We start from the raw sequence: 22,891 nt of genomic DNA on the forward strand, positions 1-22,891 counted from the left end.
AGCCCCTCGAGCCTATTCCGTCATTTAGTACAATCATGGCTGATCTCATCTTTGACTCAATTCTGCTTTCCTGCCCACACTCCATAACTTTTTAATCCATTGCTAATGTATATAATGTGTTGTAGTCAGTATATTAATTGAATCCTGTGTAGTGGAGAATTTGAATGTCTGTAAAAAGTGGTAAGGAGAGAAAACCAAGGTAGAGCTGGAGAATATATTTTTTAAAAATTAGTTTGCTTAAATAAGAAATTGATTGTGAATGGTGAATATGCACAATGGCTAAAGCAACTGTAGTAAAGCAGAAATTAGGCTGAAGCAAATATTATAGACCTTTTTTTTTTAACCCATGTTGAGAAAGGAAGCCAAGAGGAGACTCTCCACTAGATGGATTAATGAAAGCTAGGGGTGGGGAGGGGAGAATTTTGTGGTGAGCTGTCATGAGCTGGAGTGTACTGACTGAGAAATTGTTTGAATCGATAGTAACTTTCAAAGAGATGTTTGCTCTTTCGAAAATTGCAGAGTTAATTATGGTCCTAACATGTATTCCTGCAGAACCCCCATGAGTCACTAGGCTCCATCCTGAAAAAGATCCTTTTATCCCAACTTTCTGCAAGCCGGCCAATCCTCTATCCAGCCAGTATCGTGCCTCTGACACTATGGGCTGTTTAGCAGCTTTCTGTGTGACATCTTGTCAAAGGCCTCTGGAAATCAATATTTCATGATCACTGGTTGTGCTTAGTCTAACTTTGTCATTACCTCCTCAAAGAATTCTAACAGATCCATCAGGCATGACCTCCCTTTGATAAAGCCGTGCTCATTCTGCCCTATTTTACTTTCCAGTTACAAATATTCCACAATCTCATGCTTAATAATGGACTCTAAAATCTTACCAATGAACGAGGTCAGGCTAACTGGCCTATAGTTTCCTGTCTTCTGCCTCCATGCCTCTTCAAATGGTGAGACATTAGCCATTTTCCAGTCCTCTGGCACCCTACCTGACTCCAGTGATTCCTGAAAATTCTGATCAATGTCTCTACAATTTCTTCTGCTATCTCTTTCAGAACTCTGGGGTTTAATCAATCTGGTCCAGGTGATTTATCCACTTTCAGACCATTCAGCTTCCTCAGCACTTTCTCCTTATTGATAGCCACTTCACCTACCTCTGCCCCAGACTGTCTTGAAGTTCTGGCTTGCTGCTAGTGTCTTCCACTGTGTAAACTGATGCCAAGTACCTATTCAGTTCCTATGCTATTTCTTTGTACCCCATTACTACTTCTCTAGCCTCATTTTCCAGTGATTCAGTGTCCAGTCTTACCCCTCTCTTTCTTTTGTAGATACCTTTTTTAAAAAAAACTTGTGCAATACTCTTTTATATTACTATCTAGCTTACTGTATGTTATGGACAGGCCAGACCCCCTGAAACATTTCTAGAAGGTAGCCCTAACTTTTCTTGTTGTTTTAAGCTTGTGTATAATGGATATTTCAGGAGTGATGCAGCTGGCCCAAACACACTATTTTAAATGAAACAGAATGTATTTATACACTAACAAAAAAAAACAAGTTTAGAATAACATAACTATTTGAAAATCCAACGAACACTATTACAATTTAATGATGCTGTTCCAAATACTTGCAACATCCCATAATGCACCCTTGGCAAAAAAGGTAAAATCAAACACAGTTTCTTACAGGAGCAATGTCCGAGAGAGAGGGAGAGAGAATTAGCATGGAGCTGTTTCTTTGGATCCAGCAGCTTCTCTGGGTTCCCAGTTAAAACTTAACCAGCAACTGCAAACAAAGCAGCTTACTGATACAAAAAGAAACCAGAGAAAAGCAGAGCCAGGAGAACTGGCCGTTCCCCTTTCATTGTACAAGTGTTTATTTTGTAAAAATTGGAAAGCCTTTTTCATGAGGCTGTATCTGTTAGCTATAATCAAATTGGCCCTAAAACCCATACAAACCAGACATGTCGGAACCTCTGCGCTTACAAGCCCTGTCCAGGAACCAAAAAAAAGGACAGAATAACCTTGTCAAAGGAGCAGCATCATCACATCTCTCATTTAATCATCTTTTCCTCCCTCATTGCTATTTTAGTTATCCTCTGGCTCTCCATTAATCTTCACCACATTGTGCTGTGAACATTTGCTTTTAGGATTAGATTAGATTAGATTCCCTACAGTGTGGAAACAGGCCCTTTGGCCCAACAAGTCCACACTGACCCTCCAAAGAGTAACCCACCCAGACCCATTTCCCTCTGACTAATGTACCTAACACTATGGGCAATTTAACATGGCCAGTTCACCTGACCTGCACATTTTTGGACTGTGGGAGAAAACCAGAGCACCCGGAGGAAACCCACACAGAGATGGGGAGAATGTGCAAACTCCACACGGACAGTCGCCTGACGCTGAAATTGAACCTGGAACCCTGGTGCTGTGAGGCAGCGGTGCTAACCACTGAGCCACCGTGACCCCCCCCTGTTGTGTTCCCTTGTCACTCATGGTTGCCTCCTCCTCCCTGTAATATGTTTCTTCCTTGGCATGAATTTCTGCTGTGCTTCCGAAATTACCCCACGAAATCCTGCCATTGCTGTTCCACTGCCTGGATCCCCTTCCAACCACCTCTGGCTCTCTGGCCATCTCCTCCCTCACGTGATTTTTAGTCACCCTTACTCAATTATAGTCACGTTACATCTGTTTCCGGCTTCTCCTGCTGGGTAAATTCTATCATCCTGTGATCACTGTCCCCTCAGGGGTTCCTTTACCTTAAACTCCCCATTCAAGTTTGCCTAAACAAGTCAAAACCAGCAACATTTCAGTGTTGAGCTACATAGTTACAGCTGTTGCAAAAAGCAAAGCCTTGCCAAAGTGAAGTGTTTTCATCCATTTACAAGTTCCTTCAATTCAGGGAAGCAAACCTTTTCTTAGTAATTTGGTTCTGTGTACACCTCCAGTCCCCATGAATGAGCCAGATTCATTAATTTTAAAAAATCAGTACTAATTGAGGAACTACAGATGCACAATAAATGCTGACCTAGCCAGCCATACCCAGATATTAAGCAATCAATCTTGTTCAAAAGGATTTAGCTTGAATCTTTTGCTTTAAATTGATTCATGAGATGTGGGCACCACTTACGAGGCCACCATTCATTGTCCCCATCCCTAATAGCCCTTGAGTAGGTGGCAGTTTTGCACCATCATATATGATAAAAAGCCTTGCTGGAGCAGTTAACCATATAGCTGCTGGTCTGGAGTCACATGGGCAAACCAAGTAACAACACTTCTTCTGTCCTAGAGGACATTAGTGAACCAGAGGGGTTTTATTAATATGGAGACAAGCTACTTTTATAGCAGATCTACTGCTGAATGCAAATTTCTCAGCTGTTGTGACCATGTTGCAGGGTCAATTATTCAGGTCTCCGGATTGTTGGTCTTGTAATGTAACCAATATGTTACCATATGTATAGCTCATCATCTTGGAAAAATGTTCAGTCATCCAGCTGATAATGATAAGTCCCTTGCAAAAATGGCCTTCTATAGCAGTTGTAATGATTCTGTAACAATTCTGAGTTGTAAAGATATCTGGTTTGCGGACAGCTGGATTTTGGACATTAAACCTGTAGCTTCTTGTTGGAATTTTATTAATGTCTCTCATTTTAGTTTCACCAATTTTATTTGCAGAGCTGTCCATGATTATCTAAGTGATAAACCATTCACGGAATACCAAGAAAGTATGTACTTCTCACGATTCCTACAGTGGAAATGGTTAGAAAGGTAATGTGATATGGGGATATCTTCAGTTACAATTCTGATAACAACTAAGTTGATACCTTTCTAAAGAGGTGCCAGATGTAGTCTGATTTGCTGGTATTCAACCACGATGCAGTTAGTAAAGAGATCAGGTTGATCTCACTGGAATTTCTTCAGGTACAGAAGCCCATTATATTCAGATGGTGAGCAATTTTGCTGATCACTGAGCTTTATCTATAACTATTTCTCTCTTTCCATCCACCCCAAAAAAAAGTCCCCAGGAAACTATTCCTTCCTCCACCAACGGGGAGACTTCATCTATGGGAAATGTTCCCTTCTGATTGGTGGTGGTCCTGTGAACACCATGATATGTAACGAAATGAATAATTTGTTTTTGCATCTTTTGATTTTTGGCTTTCCTTCCCATGTCTCTGGTTATTGCTTTTGATTGCGACCACACCCTTTCCATCTGGTAAAATGAGTGTGGCAGTGTTAGTACCTACTGCCAGACCTCACTTGATGAAGTGCAGTCAGACTGCTGTTGCATATAGGTGACTTGCCACTTTTATTCTCAGTATAAAGTCAGGGGGACCCTCCAAGGTCATGGAACTGTTTTACTTGTGCACTGGTGTCAAGCTCACTGCTCCATTTTCTCACTACACCCTTCAATTTCCACCTTTCCCCAGTAGAAATTTGATGATATTTTCAGAAGTTTTTTTACTGTCTTTGTTTTAAAGAATTTCTTTTGAGTAACATTCATGCTACGCAAGTGCCAGGCAATGACCATCTCCAATGAGACAGATTCTCTAATCATCTCCCCTTGATGTTAAGTGAAATCTCCATCACTGTTCTACGCCACCATCAACATTCTGAGGTTTACCATTGACTAGAAACTGAACTGGGCTAGTCACATACTGTGGTTACAAGAGCAGGTCAGAGGCTAGAAGTCTTGCAGTAATTCACATCTGACTCCCTAGATTTTGACCGTAATCTGCAAGTCATGAGTTAGATGGAATACTCTTTACTGTCAAAAATAAGCTACCACCTCCACTAGTCCCACTTACCAGCACTAGGCCCATAGCCTTGAATGTTATGACACTTCAAGTCCTCATCAAAGATGTTTTGAGGTTTTGATGTCTCCTGCCTTAACACTCTCTTCCCAGGCAATTCACTACATGTCACAAGCACCCTCTAGATGAAAACGTTTTTCCTCAAATCCCCTTCAAACCTCTTGCTTTTCACTTTAAAATTATGCTCCCTTCTTCCACGTTTAATAATTCAATTTAACTTCCTCCAGTTTGCATGGTGGGATTTGAACCTGTATTCCCAAAGCAAAAGTTTGGTACACAGGATTACTAGCCTGGATTACATCTCCCCAAAGTGAGTTACAGATTCATAGAGCAGCACAGTCACTGTATAATCTCAGAAGCGCCCACATGACCAGTGCGCACTTGTGTGTATACTTGTTATACTGAGGGTATAGGGGTTTTTAACACATGGATTCAGACTTGACTTTCCTTACTTGTCCTAGATTCATGCCTCTTTTCTATCATCTTTTAGGCAACCTGCAACAAAAAACACGTTTCGACATTATCGAGTACTGGGAAAAGGAGGATTTGGTGAGGTAAGTTCAGCAATGATGTTTGTACTTGACTATACCTGAAGATTATTCTTGTATCTGTTGGCAAAATAATAATCATGTTCCTTAATGAGAAGGAAAAAGCTACTTCCTGCTCAAGTTACTTCTCACATCCAGTCCCAGAGTGTCTTTAAACAGCCTTGGAAGAGATCCACTGACATTTCAGTGAGTTTAGCCAGTGAATGATTGACCCATAAAGATAGAGAATCTCCAATTTGTGTTGTGGTGTCTGCTTACCGTCCAGGCTGACAGCAGGGTGGGATCTGCTACCCTAGACAGGAGAGGCTTCCCTGGTACTGATCTCCTACACATTGAACTCTGTATGAAAGGTGGTCCACTCTGTGGTTGACTAGCTCATTGGTAATCACTAAGCTAGCCACACACAGTTGATTCTCCTGCTCCTCGGATGCTGCCTGACCTGCTGTGCTTTTCCAGCACCACGCTCTCGACTCTAGCCACACAGAGTGATAACTACAGGTAGAATTGTATTTCGCCCGAGCCGAAAAGGGTAGTGCTGGAAAAGCACAGCAGGTCAGGCAGCAGAAGAGTCGACGTTTTAGGCACAAGCCCTTCATCAGCGATGTGGGGGGGGGGGGGGGGAGGTGAAATGAGAAATAAATAGGGGGTTGGGGCAAAGGTAGGTGGGAAAGTGATAAGTGGATGAAGGTGATAGGTCGGTGGGGAGAGTGGATTGGATAGGTGGAAAGGAAGGTGGACAGATAGAATAGGTCAAGAGGGTGGTACAGAGTTGGAGAATTGGATCTGGGATGTATCTCACCTGAGTGTCACAAGGAAAAGGTGAAAGAGAGCAAGAATGTAATTACAAGCAGGATTAGACCATTCGAACCTTCATGGCTGTTCCATCATTTAACAAAATCAGGCCTGATTTAATCTCTGCCTCAACTCCACTATGCTGCCAATTCCTCATAGCAGTAAACCTTGACCTCCTCTTTCTTCCCTCTCCACCCTGACAACCTCAACCACCATCAAAAATAGTTGAAGATTCTGTTTAATTTAGCCTTGAATGCATTCAAAGCCCCAACCTCTTCTACAGTGTGTATGGTAGAGTTTTGCAGATTCACAATTCTGAAAGAAGAATGCATCCACACCTCCAGTCCAAAGTAAGCAACGCCTTATTTTGAAACTGTGCCCGTTCATTCCAGATTCTCCCAAAAGAGGAAATAGTCCCTCAGCATTCATCCTGTCCAGTCTTCTGAGGAACCTCTGTATTTCAAAAAGATCGTTTATTTTTCTAAACACCAATGAGCAAAGGACAAACTCTTCATCCCAGGGTTCAACCGAGGGAGCGATCTCTGAATTTCTTCCATTGCAAGTCCATTCCTCCTCCAGTAAGGAGTCTCCCATTGCTCAGGGTGTGTGGAGAAGGGATCAGGGGGTGAATATTTCTTGGAGGATTTCATTACCAGTCTGATTGAGTATCATGGATGACATTGACCAGGACTTTGCCAGAATAAAGCCAGAATAGACTGATGTTTCAATTCTGGGAGGTAGAAAGTGAGCAAAAGCAAAGTGAAGCTCTGGGATTCTCTAATGTATCGGGTTGGCATCCTGATGAAATTTTTGATTTTCTTCACTTGGTATGTTAACCTTGGCGCAGTGTATTGCCTTTGAGTGACAAGGTTATGGGTTCAGGTCTCACTTCCATATTTGGCACATGAACCAAACTGACAATCCATTGTTGGACTGTCTTTCCCAGTTATCTTAAAGAGCAGGCATCTTTCTATCGGTTTTCTGGTGAATATTTAACCTCGCAAACCCATGTGAATCTTTTGCTAAAATGTGATATTATTATGTGCTTCATTACTACTTTTGAGAGCTTGCTGTATTCAATTTGGATGCTGTGTCTCCAAAATTACAACAATACTTATCCTTCAGAAAATATTTCATTGGCTGTATTTTGGGATGCTGAGATTGTGGAAGTCTCTATATAAATGCAAGTCCTTTTCTTCGCTATACACTGTCCACAAAAGCCTCTAAGTAATTTGAGTAAATTAGGCCTGCTCGTTGGAGTTTAGGAGAATGAGAGGCAACTTTATTGAAACACATGAGGGTAGATGCAGAGAGGCTGTTCTGCCTGAAGGGATCTAGGGCCAGTGGGCAGATTCTGAGAATAAAGGATTGCATGCTTAAGACAGATGAGAAATTTCTTCTGAGGGTGGTAAATCTGCAGAAATCTGTAAGGTAGAGCACTGTAGAGGTTGGGTCATTAAGTATATTCAAGGCTAAGGCAGATTTTTAATGACTAAGGAAGGCTTATGGGGGAAGGGAGGGAAAGAGGAGTTGAGGATTATCAGCTCAGCCATGAGCTTGATGAATGGTGGAGCAGACTTGATGGGCTGAATGGCCTGCTTCTGCTATATCCTTATGGTTTATTTGATTACTTAGTTGCCCCTCAGCTTTGCAAAAGGTGCAATGTGGCGGGGGTGGGGAGGGGTCCTGGGAGAAAGAATGCTCTCACTGACCACTGCAAACCTGAACAGTGTCGTGGTAACCCCTGTTGGTGGAACTCTTGCCTGTGGGATTTGAGCACTAGATGGTCACCAGAGAAAGAGAGAGACATGCATTTCTGCTGCAACTTCCACAAGTTCAGGACACACCAATTCACAGATCCGTGCTGTACATCTCTATGACTATATTAATATACATGTTCACTGCAATGTAAGAAATACAGTAGCCGTTTGGTGCAGAGCAAGCTCCCAAAAAACAGCAATGTGATTAAAACCAGCTAATCTGCTTTAGATGTTGGTTGAGAACTTATTATTACATAAATATGTGTACTGAGTTAGGAGTAGACCACATGACCTCTCTAGCTTGTTCCATGATGTGATATGATTGTGTCTGATATGTTTGTGCAATCAACTCACATTCCTATCTACCTGTGTACCCTTTGGGAGTCAAGAATATCATCTGTCTCTGCCTTTTCAAAAAAAAAATGACTCTCAGCACGACTCTAAATGCGAGACCCCTAGTTCTAGCACTGAACAGAAGACCAGGGAGAACCCCCTTGTTCTTCTTCCAAAATAGTAGCACCTGAAAACAGACAAGCATCGCATCTGAAAGACCGTACCTCTGACACTGCAGCACTCCCACTACACTGGGTCTGACACCTTAGATTGAGCTTCTGGACTGGGAATGTGAACGAGTTCTGACTCAAAGGTGAGTGCACTCTGGATGGGGTTATGAAATGACAGTGACGTGGAGTGGGGGTGGGGGAGCAGCGTGAGCAGAAATATCAACCTTTGCATCATGTTATGCTGTAGATTCCTGCTGGCCCTTTTCAGGCAGACATGAGGATCCCAGTAAGTTACAAAGGAGCTGAGAATCCACTTGCTGTCTTGGTCAACCTCCCCTTTCCAATCTGATGCAATTTTAGATCAATTGTTACACCTGACCTTGAACTTCACCTGTTCTCTCTTCCACCACCACCAGGTGTGTGCTTGTCAGGTCCGCGCCACAGGGAAGATGTATGCGTGTAAGAAGCTGGAAAAGAAGAGGATAAAAAAACGTAAAGGAGAGAACATGGCGTTAAACGAAAAGAAGATTTTAGAGAAAGTTAACAGTAGATTTGTTGTAAGTGTCACTGTGTCTATTTATGTTATGAAAATATATTTTTGTTGTGCTGAAACAACTTGCATTTATACAGTGCCTTTGGTGAAATAAAATGTTTCGACTTACTTCAAAACAGCAATATTAGACAAAATTTGGTACTCGGCCATATCAGAAGCTATTATGATGGGTAATTGATAACTTGGTCAAAATTAACTATAATAGTCCTTCAAAAGGAAGAGAGAGAGGGTTCCAGCAAAATAGTCTCATGAATAGATGCAGTGTTACTGAATCGTGGGTCTGATTTAAGTTGAGTTAATAGTCATGATTATGTATAATTCATAGTTCCCTGGGATCTCTGCCTCTGCTGCTCACCTCTGCACTGAGCTCATTGCAAGGTTGGCTAAGAACTGTGGCTACTGATTTTTATTTTGCACTATCTCTGTTTTTTGTTCCTTTTAGAACATAAGAACTTGGACCAGAAGTAGGTAATTCAGTCCCTGGAGCCCGCTCTGCCACTTTATATGATCATGACTGATCTCAGCTCAGCTGGCATTCCCCTGTCATCGAGTCATACAGCATGGAAACAGACCCTACGGTCCAACTCGTCCGTGCTGATCAGACATCCCATTCTGACCTAGTCCCATTTGCCAGCATTTGTCCCACATCCCTCTAAACATTTCCTATTTATATACCCATCCAGATGCTTTTTTAATGTTGTAATTCTGCCCACTCTCCATATCCCTTTAACCTGGTGATAATTGAAAATCCCTGATGAAGGGCGAATGCCTAAAACGTCGATTTTCCTGCTCCTCGGATGCTGCCTGACCTGCTGTGCTTTTCCAGCACCACTCTAATCTAGAGTCTGATCTCCAGCATCTGCAGTCCTTACTTTTGCCGCGAAATTAAAACTCTGCCAACCTTCTCCTCAAGAGTCCCAGTGTCTACTTCACTCTGCAGCAATGAATTCCACAGATTTGTAGGCCTTGGAGAGAAGTTAATCCTTCTTGTCTCTGTGTTAAATCTCCCATCCCTTAGTGTAAAACTATGACTTACTACTTGTTTTAGATTGCCCTAAAGGGGATATAACTTCTCTCTATCTATTTTATCCATCTCCTTTAGTATCTCATACGCAAAAATTAGATCTTTCTCATTCATCTAAACCGAACAGTATAGGCCAAAACTGCTCAATCTCTCCACATTGTCTCTGGAATTAATCTATTGAATCTTCTCTGAAGTGCCTCCCATGCAATTACATCCTCCCTCAAGTAAAGGGGCCAAAATTTTATATGGAGTACTTTCAATGCAGCCTCACCAATGCCTTGTACAGTTGCAACAAAACTTCTCTACTTCAACTCCATTCCTTCAGCAATAAATGCTAAAATTCCATTTGTCCTCCTTATTACCTGCCATACCTGCCATACTAGGTTTCTGTGGTTCATGCATGAGGATGCTCTGATCTCTCTGCACCAAAGCATTTTGAAGTTTCTCTCCATTTAGATAAGTCGCCCTTTTTAATTCTTACAACCAAAGTGTAATTGCCTCCTTCCTATACCTGTTCCACACAGTAACTGCTCCAATTAAAATGCACAGACATCTTGAGGTGCAGTCAGGAATGACACTTGCTGGCCTCGACACTGAGACCCATATCCTGTAAATTGTTTAAATTCCCCTCCAGCTGCTGTAGTGAGATGCATCCCCAGAGCATTGTCTTGGGCCTTGCGATAGCTCGTCTAATGACGCTACATGTCACCATCTTTGCTGGGGAGTGCTCAAGTGGGGATACTTGAGAGTAGAATTAGATGGGCATTGATATTTGAAGGGTGAACGGAGATTACAGAGAAAGGGATAGGCAAAGCTTCTGAGGTTTTCAAAAGCAATAGAGTTTTGAATGAGTTTAACGGAAGGCAGAAGATGGAAGACCAGCCTGGAACATACTGAAATAGTTGAGTCTAGAACTATCAAAAGCATAGTTGGGGCTGCAGATGAGCTAAAAAGAGGGGGAAGGGTTGAGGTGTTACATGTGGAGGTAGATGATGTTAGTAATGATGCAAACATTAGGGTGAACATTTATCTCATGGTCAAACAGAATAGCCTTTCTTTCCAATCCTCATTATCAGTCCAGTGCAGAATTTAAATTTTCCAACATGTTCGGTTTGTGACATTTAGTCTCAATGAAATGTATGTAATACAGATCCTGGCTGTGGAATAGGAAACATTGGTGTTTGGGGGAGGTGGGGATTAGGTGAAGAATGTGGAGAGTTTTTAAAAAGGGGAAGGACCAGTGAGCCCTTTTTTTCATACATTTGCTGATACACACTGGAACATATGGACGAGTTAGGAGCAGGGGTGGGCCGTTCAGCCTCTTGTCTCTGCTCCACCATTCAATAAGATTGTGGCTGATCTGATTCCAACCTTGGTTCCACAGTCTTGCTCATCCCTGATAACCTTCCACACTCTCGCTGATCAATAATCTATTTATCACCACAAAAAAAAACTCAAACACTGCTTCTGCTGCTTTTTGAGGAAGAGAGCTCCAAAGACTCTAGGTCTTCCTGTGAGGAAAAAATATCTTCATCACTGTCTTAAATGAACACCCCCTAGTTTTTAAACTGTGTTCTACATCCGAATTGTCAAGATCCTTCAGGATTTTCTGTGGTCCAAACAAGTCGGCCCTTACACTTCTAGACTCGTGTTTCTGAAGCGTTCCTTTTTGTACTCATCGGGACACGTACAACAATGTCAAATGTGAAATGCGCACTCCAATTGACACTTCAGTAGAAAGGGATGCTGATTGGTTAGTAAGCTGACTAATTTTTAGCCGAGGATTTCCCATAGGAAAACCAATGGGAGGGGGGGGGGGAGGTTTGTAGGCTCCTCAAGCTCCTGTTAATTCAAGAAAGGTGCAAGGCTTGAGTTTTGTTTTTGCAGAGAATGGGTCTCTGTGACTCTCTCTTTTTTAGAACTTTGTTTTTATTTCAGATTTCCAGCATCCACAGAACTTTGCTTTTATGTGGTTCTATCAGCCAATTGTAGATGTACTGGTCCACGTGCATGAGGCTCTTTAATTGTGTGGTGGATGCAATGTCTGTCTTTTTGGACTGGCAGCATGATTCTGTTAATGGTAAATAACCATAGCACAGCTGTTCCTGTGTTTGTGTGTCTACATGATCATTATGAAGACTTTTGTTTTTATGTTGATTTTTTTTTTCCAGGTTAGTTTAGCGTATGCCTATGAAACAAAGGATGCACTTTGTCTGGTACTAACCATAATGAATGGAGGGGACCTGAAGTTTCACATTTACAATATGGGCAACCCTGGTTTCGATGAGAAGAGAGCAATATTCTATGCTGCTGAGATCTGCTGTGGCCTGGAGGACTTGCACAAAGAGAGAATTGTGTACAGGTAATGATGCTGGAGTGTGTGTGTGTGTTTTTGTGTCTCTGTGTGCCTGTGGGTGGGGCTGGTATGTCTATGATGCATGTACCTGGTGTAAACTGAGCAGTGGTGTGTCTCCTTCTTATTTCCTGCTGTTTTCACTTCCTCTTGTTCACCCTCACCTTCTCGTGATCTATACATGGATCCCTCTAGTGGACAACATGGGAATTACTGGGCAAAATACTCTCAGACTGAATGATTTGGAGACCACCTGATGAAGGAGTGACGCTCTGAAAGCTAGCCAATTAAACCTGTTGGATTATGACCTGGTGTTGTGATTTTTAAATCAGAATTAATGGCTGTTAAAAAAATCATTTTATGATTTGATATTATTTGATTCAGCCATCTTCGATTTTCTTTCCAATATCAAGTGACAATTTGTGATTAGAATGAAATAAAGTGCCTGTAAGTTTCTGTTTTTAGGCATTATATGAATGTTGAGGAAGGTGATGGTGGAGTGGTAATGGAGGGGCCTAAACTGATGATCTGGGGTAGGTTGGTTCAAATCCCAGGAGAAAGTGAGGACAGCAGATGCTGGAGATCAGAGCTGAAAATGTGTTGCTGGAAAAGCACAGCAGGTCAGGCAGGAGCAGGAGAATTGACGTTTCGGGCATTAGCCCTTCTTGAGGATTGAGGAAAGTGTGTCCAGCAGGCTAAGATAAAAGGTAGGGAGGAGGTACTTGAGGGAGGGGCGTTGGAAATGTGATAGGTGGAAGGAGGTTAACGTGAGGGTGATAGGCAGGAGGGTGTCAGAAAGAAGAGTGAGTAACTCCCCTCCTGACTCTCCAAAGCCACCATTTACAAGGCACAAGTCAGGAGTGAAATGGAATATTTCTGACTGGCCAGGATGAGTGCACTTCAACAACGTTCAAGAGGCTTGACACCATCCAGGACAAAACAGTTTGCTTGATTGTCACCACGTCAATGAACATTCACTCTCTCTGTCATTGATATCTAGTAGTAGCAGTGATTACTATCACTGTAGCAGTGACTACTAATTTATCAAGGCTCTTAAACATCACCTCCCAAACCCACAAATATCAAGAAGGATGAGGGCAGCAGATACTTGGGAACCTGCAAGTTTCCCTCTTACATCACTCAACATCCTGATTTGTAAATATTTCACTCATCCTGGAATTCCTTCCCTGACAGTATTGTGGGTGTATGTATACCAAATGAACTGCAGTGGTTGGAGAAGGCAGCTCATCACCATTTTCTCAGGGGCAATTGAGATGGGCAAATAATGCTGGTCCAGCTAGTGATGCTGACATCCAATGAATGACTGGGGGGACAAAAGTCACCCAGGGTATGAGTTTGGCCCTCAGGATTCATAACCCATTGACACCATGCCATATCTCCCCAAATTGTGTTCTGGAATTATATAATGCAACACAGGTGCAGGCCATTCCAACCCATCATGGTGGAGCACTCAAAAAGTTGTGCAGGCTATTGTGGTGCAGTGGTAGTGTCCCTACCTTTTAAGACAGGAGGCCTGACTTTGATTTATACCTGTTCCAGGGGTTCTTCATAACATCTCTGAACAGCTTGATCAGAAAATATCAGAACAGTCCAATTAATCTCTCTCCGTTCTTCCAACATAGTTCCGCAATTGTTTCTCATCTCAAGTATTTATCCGATTTTCTTTTGAATCTTAAACATTGTTGTTCCTGTCAGAAACATAATACATCTAATTCTTTTTCCCTTCCCTCATTTAGAGATTTGAAGCCAGAGAACATTCTACTGGACGATCATGGTAAGATTTTTAAAAATGAAAATGGCACTTGGTTTGTTGGTGTGGGGGCAAAAATTGGTTTTCAACCAAGGATTGACAAGTTGGGTTTTTTTTCACGAAAGGCTGAGGGGTGACCTCAAGTCTATAAAATTGAGCCATTTTTAGTTGAGATGCTTCAGTTGGTTTCCCTGATAACATAAATACAACTGTGTTGGCTGATCCTCATGGATTCTGCCCCCTATGAAGTCTGGGTTTCTGGGTTCAATCCTGCACTGCGTGGAGTTATTTTCCTCAACTTGACTGTCCCTATAGTATGCTGTGACTCTGTCTCAGAAGAAATGGGAACTGGAGATCAGAGTTGAAAAGTGTGGTTCTGGAAAAGCACAGCAGGTCAGGTTGCAAATGAGGAGCAAGAGATTAAACATTTTGGCCATAAGCCCTGCTTCAGAAATTCCTGAAGAAGAACTTATGCCCAAAATGTCGACACTCCTGCTCCTCGTTTGCTATCTGACCTATTGTGCTTGTCCAGTGCCCAACTTTCCGACTCTGCCACTCTGTCTCTGTTTCATCTAAAAGTGGTTCTTTGACTCAACACTAAACTGCTTAAAAACCAATGCTCAGAATCCTGATCATTGTAGTAAAGCTGTCTAGTACTGTAGGTCTGCTGGCAGGATAATTGTTCCAACATCACTGGCCCTTTTAAGGCCAGTATCTCTAATGTGCAGGCACAGGTTACTGTCAGTTGTTGAAAAATGTGGTGCTGGAAAAAAACAGCAGGCCAGGCAGCATCCGAGGAGCAGGAGAATTGACGTTTTGGGCATAAGCCCTTCAGGTTACTGTCAGTCAAGTTAGGTAGGGCATATAGTTTGCATGAGATGACTTCCAAAACAAGCTCTTTATTCTAAGCTTCTGCAGGGAAGGAAATCTGCTGTCCTTACTCTGTCTGGCCTACATGTGACACCAGACCACAGCAATGTGGTTAACTCATAATTGCCCTCTGAAATGGCCCAGCAAGCTTCAATGGGTTCAAATATCACCAGAGCAGATGGTCTAATTTAAATTCAATGAATTAGTAATGCTGAAAGTGAAAGCTATTTTCAGGAGGGATGACCATGACATTACCATCAATGACTCACTAGTGTTATTTTGGACAAATGCCCTTTGATTCTCTTGTTATCCTATTAGGAGACACTCTTACAAAATGCCTTGCTACATTAAAAGGTGTTGTATAAATGCAATCAGGATAAATGCTCTTTCCATTGCTCACCATCCAACATTGTATAATCTGCTTCACCCTCAGGGCACATCAGGATTTCTGACCTGGGTTTAGCCGTACAGATCCCAGAGGATGAGACGATTCGGGGGAGAGTTGGAACTGTTGGTTACATGGGTGAGTGCGGGCACCTCTAAGCCTTACCGACAGGACGTGGGCTGAGTGAAGACATTTCACTGCTAGCTCATCATGCTATGGGAACAGGTCAAACTGTTTTTAAAAAAGAGTGTCTCCAGTCCACAAGTATAAGGTGATGTCTGTTCTTGTACAACAACCACCCCCTCACGCGAGGCCAAGATCACATTATTGCTGACTGAAAGTAGATATTCCTCATCAAGTTGTGTTTGAAAAGGTGAATTACCCACGATGCTGATTAGGAAGGAAAAGTCAAGATTTTAAACCTGTGAAAGGAAGAGCCATATTATCCTGTAATATTCTAAATTCTAGTTAAAACATCTCTAGCTACTTTTAACATTTGTAGTTCGAATCCTGTCTGATCTTCCTCTTCCTAGAGACAGTGAAACAGAAACTAGGAGTAGGAGCATGCTCCACCATTCAATATGATCATGGCTGATTTTCCAACTTAGTATCCTGTTTCCACAGATAAAAATCTGGAATTAAGTCTAATAATGACCATGAAACTTGTCAATTGTCAGAAAAATCCTCCTTGTTCACTAATGCCCTTTAGGGAAAGTAAGTGCTATCCTTACCTGGTCTGGCCTACATGTGACTGCAGACCCACAGGAATGTGAATGACTCTTTCTGCCTCTGGGCTGGCCAATAAATGTTGACCTAGCCAGTGACTCCCACGTCCCATGAATGAATAAAAATAAACTTATTTTTTGTACTCTTTGTTCCATTTAGTCCTTAGAACTATATCTAACTCCTTAAAAACGTTCAGTGATTTGGCTTTGTTTTGTGGCAGAGAATTCCACAGGCTCATCACTCTCTGATGAAGATGTTTCTCCTCAACTCAGTCCAAAATGCCTCACCCTGTGTCCTTAGACCGTGAGCCCTGATTCTGTAACTTGGATTCCTCCTGTTTGGAGTAGCTAAGTGTGGTGCGATTGCAGAGTTACAGCATCATAAGGGCAGAGGATCTGGGAGCAGGAATAGATGGCCCCTTGAGCCACCTCATTGTGCGATGAGATCACAGCTGTTCTTCTACTTTAACATGATTTTCCTGCAGTAATCTCTGTTCCTCTGATGTTTTTAACATGGAGAAACTAAACCTCCAACCCTGGGACAAAGGATTCCAAACATCAACCACTCTGAGGTGAAGGAATTCCTCCTCGTTCACTTCATAATTGGTCTGGTCCTAGAAGTGCTCACCACTAGCCCCCTCCCACTTCTACTGTTGATTCCTGTATAAAGTTTGCACATTTGAATGAGATCACCTTTCATTCTTCCACATTTCATAAAAAATCCTATGTTCTCTTCATATATCCGTTCTCTTTCCTCCCACCACCCCCCATCCCCCATCCCGGGAATCCGTCTGGTAGACTTTCATTGCACTCCCTGTGAGGTAAGTATCTCTTTCTTTGGGTAAGGAGAACAGAATGGCACAATACTCCAAATGTGGTCTCACTAAGATTTGTACACTTGAAGCAAGACATCTTTATTCCTTCCCACAAATCTCTGGTAATAAATGTCAGAATGGAGCTAGTGTCAAAAAGAGCTCAAGATTTATGTTTGATTTTGTCTTAATGCAAAGGTGTGGTGCATCTTGTCACTGTTCTTGGTGAGAAAGAAAGACTAATTTGGATGTTTTTCTAAGAGTAACTCCCAGGGTATCCCAAAGTGCTGTGGAGCCAATGATGTTCTTCTGAAGTGCCACTGATGGAATGTGGCAAAGCCAATTTATGCACCGCAAACTCCCAGCAGCAGTACTGAGTTACTGACTGGATAATCTGTTGCAGTGATAGATACTGGCTAGGGAGTTCACAGTTTTTCATTGAAACAGTGTTATCAGATCTCTTACATTCATCTAAAAGGGCAGATAATTCCTGGATTTAATGTCTGATTAGACAAGGTAGCACTCCCTCAGTATGGCATTGAGATTATCAGCCAAGAACATACATTTGAGACTTTTTAGAGTGAGATGTAAATCCATGATTTCTGATTTAGACAGGGGTTCTACCAATAGTAACGCAGCTGACAAGGTAGATGCTGAAAGAATTTAAAGCAGCAATGAGAATTTTAAGGGTTGAAAATCTTTGGAACTCACTTTCTATGAAAGCAATAGAAACAGAACTTTGAACTGGACTCGCCACATAAATACAGTGGCTACAACGTCAGGGCAGAGGTTTAGTAATCCTGCAGCAACTAACTCACCACCTGATTCCCCAAAGCCAGTTCATCGTCTACAAGGCACAAGTCAAGATTGTGATGAAATACTCCCCACTTAGCTGGGTGAGGGCAACTCCAATAACACTCCAGAAGCTTGACACTATCCAGGACAAAGCACCTTTCTTGATTGGCACTGCATCCAAAAGCATCCTCCCGCTCCCCCCCCCCCCCCCGCCCTAAAGGGTTTTTTGGAAGTATGTGGAAATATGGGAGTTATTAAATTGGCCACGATCATATTGAATGGTGGGGCCTACCCATCTTTGTTCATATATTTCCCCTTGTGGGAGACTCTAACAGCAAATGAGCCATGAGTCATCCCTCATATAGCTTGTAATCAGGTGGGACGCTCTTCAGAGGGTCAGTGCTGACTTGATGGGCTGAATGCCCTCCATCTGCACTGCAGAGACTTCATGATTTAAGGTGGAGATGAGGGATTTTTTTTTTCATCTTGAGCTGTGGGTTTGAGGAATTCTTTTGTATAGAGAGCGGAGGAGGTGTGTTTGTTGAATGTTTTAAGGCAGATGCAGATGGATTCTTGGCTAATACGTAAGTCAAAGGTTAGGAGGGCTAGACAGTAAAATGGAATTGAGGCCACAATCAGATCAACTATGATCTTGTAAGATGGCGGAGCAGGCTTGAGGGACTGGCTGGTCGTCTTTGCATGCGGATGACACAGACCAGCTGGGCCAAGTGGCCTCAGCTGTAAATTCTAAGCAATTCTTCTTTGTGTTTTTAAGCTCCGGAGGTTATCAACAATGAGCGTTACACATTCAGCCCTGACTGGTGGGGACTCGGCTGTCTGATTTACGAGATGATTCAGGGTCAGTCGCCTTTTCGAAAGCGTAAGGAGAAAGTGAAACGGGAGGAGGTTGACCGACGTGTCAAAGAGGATATGGAGGAATATTCTGACAAATTCTCAGAAGAGCCACGTTCTATCTGTAGGATGGTGAGTAGTTTCTGCAAGATTTATTGTGAAGCTGCCGTGGTAACACGGGATGTCCAGAAGGTTAGAGCAGCTTGGAAAGGGAGGAATTGATCACAGGACTTGGGCGCAATCTCCCTACAAAATTGTGTGTGGGGACCAACAGGTCCTCTAATTTATGGAAAAATATTGCAGATGCTGGAAATCTGAAACACAGAAAATGCTGGGAAAAACTCAGCAGGTCTGGCAGGATCCATGGACAGAGAAACAAAGTTAATGTTTCAATGTGGTATGATTCTTCAGACTTCTGAATTCAATACAACCTTTCAAACCGATAATTATCTGAAATGGTATCATTTGCAGTGTGAAAGGAAGAGAGAAGCACTAGGCAGAATTGCTCTTGCAGAGAGTTGAGATCGACACGGCCAAGGGCTGTAACCATTCTATGTTTCTCTAATTTGTGTTAATTTTCTTGCATCTCAATGGCCTTTTGCAGTTGCTGACTAAAGATCCAAAGCAACGATTGGGTTGTCAAGGAGGGGGAGCTTGTGAGGTCAAGCAACATGCGATATTCCGACACATCAACTTCAAACGACTTGAGGCAAACATGTGGGACCCTCCTTTTGTTCCAGATGTGAGTATGCAGTGATTTGACTATTGTCACAAAACTACAAATTTGCCTATGGAATATCAATGTGGTTGAAATATCCACCTGGCTGTTCACCCATTTGTGGACTCGCTATTTTAAGTAGAGAGGCTAAATGCTGACTCTTCAGTCAGGTGAGGTGTCAGACGTGAGCTTAAAGGATAACTGAGAGGAGGAGAAGAATCGATTGGTTTGCAATCCTGACCATACTTGCAGAATCATCTTTCATCTGCCCTCTCAGTTAGATGTAAATATCCCCAGGCTTCTGTTAGGAAGAACCGTGGAGCTCACTTGTTCTTTGCAGACAGCCAGATCGTATACATACATTGCATCTATTTCAACTTAACAAAATGGGTGACAGCCACTTGATGGTTCATTTCTTGGGGCAATATATTGAGAAATTGGAGTCAATCTGCCTGGTTTAAAACTTAAACAAAACTTGGCAGTTAACTGTCAGTCATCTTACTGGTGCATTCTTCGTGGCAATTCCTCTACTGATGAAAGCCAACATGCCAACCAGCACTGACTTATCATCCAACATAAACATCATTTTTGCTTTGGTATTTCTTACAAAATATCCTGATGAGTGCAAGATGAAAAGTTTCAACAAACTGTCTTTTCCTAGCAGTGCTCAAGTTCTGTACTACCAAACAACTACAGAAGGTTATGTGAACCATTCAGCACAGAAACGGGCCTTTTGTGCCAAATAATAGTCTAAACTGGGAGTTTTACACAATGCTCACCACATCTTCACCCTACTTCAACCAACCCAATCACTCTATTTCTTTCCTCCATGTGTTTAACCCACTTCTCTTTTAATGTATCACCATTGTATGTCTCCTTGTTTGTGGGATCTTGCTGTGGACTAGTGGTTTTTGCATTTCATACAATCCAGAAATAACTACATTTTGGCAATACTTGTAAAGTGCTTCACAACCAATGACAGTTGTTAAAGGTGCTGTATAGATGATTTTTAAATTTGTTTTGCAGCCCAGAGCAGTTTACTGCAAAGATGTCCTGGATATTGAACAGTTTTCCACAGTCAAAGGGGTAAACCTGGATCCGACAGATGATGACTTTTATTCCAAATTTGTTACAGGCAGCGTCTCCATTCCTTGGCAAAATGAGGTAATGTAACCTGTCTGCAGTGACTAACAGTATTAGTACATGGAGGTTCCTTGCAAAATGTCAGATACTAATGATGGGATTTGATACTTGCTGCCTGGCTGAGAGTTAATATTGAGGGTAGTGTGATGTTTTATTTGGATTCATCCATATGTTCTGGCCGTGACCGTCTGTTCCATGATGCAGGAGGATCCCCTCATAGCTGCAAAGTTATGGTAAACTTCTATGAATTGCTGTCCAGTTGTGGACATCACACCTTCAGGAAGATATTGGGACCTTGGAGAGAGTCATAGAGATGTACAGCACGAAAACAGATCCTTCGGTTCAACTCATCCATCCCAACCCAGCCGAGTTCCGCCTGTCAGCACCCGGCCTATATCCCTCCAAACCCTTCTTATTCATATACCCATCTGGATGCCTTTTAAATGTAACAATTGTACTAGCCTCCACGACTTCCTCTGGCAGCTCATTCCATACATTTACCACCCTCTGCATGAGAAAGTTGCCTCTTAGGTCTCTCTTATATCTTTTCCCCCCTCACCCTGAATCTATGCCCTCTGGTTCTGGACTCCCCGACCCCAGAGAAAAGACTTTGTCTGTTTATCCTAACTATGCCCCTCATGATTTTATAAACCTCTATAAGGTCTCCCTTGGCCTCCGATGCTCCAGGGAAAAGAGCCCCAGCCTAGTCCACCTCTCCCTACAGCTCAAATCCTCCAACCCTGGCAACATCACTGTAAATCTTAGTGCAGAAATAAAATTGCAAGAATAATATCAAGGGGAGGGTCTTTAGTAATCAAGCAGAGAGGGCTAAGGTTAGATTTAATACTGTTTAGAATTATGAAGGATTTTGGTCAAGTAGATGAGAAGGAACTACTTTCAGTGAGCGGAGGGGACACTTTTTTAAGAGGATTGGCAGGGGTAAGGTGAGGAAAATATTTTTGATGTGGTCTGGAAAACACTGCTTGAAGAGTTGGAAACAGACTCAATATGACTTTTCAAACAATAATTAGATAAATCCTTGGTAAGGAAACATTTGCCAAATTCTGAGCCAAGAGTAAGAAAGTGGGATTAATTAGTTCTTTAGTAGCTGATGCAGACACAGTGGGCTGAACAGCCTCTCTTTGTGCTGTGTGATGCTATCTCTTGGCTATTTATGACGTGCTTTTGATACAGGCTGCCCATAAGGTGTGCTTAAATAACAGTTGCAGCATTTTGCAAACGAGCAATTCTCTGTAGCTCTATAATAGAACATAGAAAAGTACAGGACAGAATTGGCCCTTTGGTCCATGATGTTGTATGGAGGATTAATCCTAATGTAAAATAAAATAACCTACACATCTCTCGACTCACTGCTCTCCATGTGCATGTCCAGCAGTCGCTTTAATGTCCCCAATGACTCTGCTTCCACCATCTCAACTGGCAATGCATTCCATGCATTCACAACTGTGTTTACAAACCTACCTTTGACATCTCCTCTATACCTTTCTCCTAATAGCTTAAAACTGACTTCTCGTGTCAGTCAATCCTGCCCTGGGAAAGGTCTATGGCTCTTGACTCTATCCATGTCCTTCATTACCTTGTATACCTCGATCAGGTCACCTCCCGTCTTCCTTCTCTGCAGAGAGAAAAGTCCAAGCTTAGTCAACCACTTTTCATAAGACAAACCCTCCAGTCCAGGCAGCATCCTAGTAAACCTTCTTTGCACCCTCTCCAATGCTTCTGTATCGTTCCTATAGTAGGATGACCAGAACTGGACATAATATTCCAAGTGTGGTCTCACCAGGGACTTGTAGAGCTGTAGCAAAATGTCGGAGTTCTTAAACTCAATCCCCCTGTTAGTGAAAGCTGAAACACCATATGCTTTCTTTACAACCCTATCCACTTGGGTGGTAATTTTGAGGGATGTATGCACTTGAATACCAAGATCCCTCTGTTCTCCACACTGCCAAGAATCCTGTCTTTAATCCTATATTCAGCATTTAAGTTCGACCTTCCAAAATTTATCCAGGTTGAACTTCATCTGCCATTCTTGGCCCAGCTCTACACCCTGTCTATGTTACACTGCAACCTAAAATAGCCCTCGATACTATCAATGGCACCTCCAACTTTTGTGTCATCTGCAATGCTTCAATGTTACAATGAAATATACAACCTTAATATGTTAGGTACTGCCTTAATAACCAAGCTATTGACAATCTTGCAAAAAGTAAATTTTGAATCATAGATTGATAATTTGTTTTCTGCTTTTATGTAAAAAAAGTATCTGAAAATAGGAAACTAATGCTTGTAAAAATGCCCACAAAGTTGTTTAAAATCATTGTAACGTTAAAATAGTATGTCAGCCATGACTCAGTTAGTAGCAGGTTTTCCTCTGAATTACAGGGCTCTGGATTCAAGTCCCACTCCAGTATTTGAGCACAACAATCAAAGTTGACGTTCTAGCTCAG

General features: G+C 42.3%; 1 protein-coding gene across 1 annotated transcript in view; it reads left to right on the top strand.

Moving 5' to 3' along the window:
• LOC140494635 (G protein-coupled receptor kinase 6-like) overlaps positions 1–22,891 on the top strand; it is a 119,155-nt gene that overhangs the window by 92,091 nt on the left and 4,173 nt on the right. Inside the window, exons 6-14 of the mRNA XM_072594037.1 lie at positions 3,681–3,773; positions 5,310–5,373; positions 8,839–8,979; positions 12,171–12,361; positions 14,110–14,147; positions 15,427–15,516; positions 18,486–18,694; positions 19,167–19,304; positions 20,307–20,444. Of these exons, the coding sequence (XP_072450138.1) occupies positions 3,681–3,773; positions 5,310–5,373; positions 8,839–8,979; positions 12,171–12,361; positions 14,110–14,147; positions 15,427–15,516; positions 18,486–18,694; positions 19,167–19,304; positions 20,307–20,444 (1,102 nt within the window). The remainder of the gene's footprint in view (positions 1–3,680; positions 3,774–5,309; positions 5,374–8,838; positions 8,980–12,170; positions 12,362–14,109; positions 14,148–15,426; positions 15,517–18,485; positions 18,695–19,166; positions 19,305–20,306; positions 20,445–22,891) is intronic.

The sequence above is a fragment of the Chiloscyllium punctatum genome, chromosome 2 (genome assembly GCF_047496795.1).
Source record: "Chiloscyllium punctatum isolate Juve2018m chromosome 2, sChiPun1.3, whole genome shotgun sequence".
Taxonomy (NCBI): Eukaryota; Metazoa; Chordata; class Chondrichthyes; order Orectolobiformes; family Hemiscylliidae; genus Chiloscyllium; species Chiloscyllium punctatum.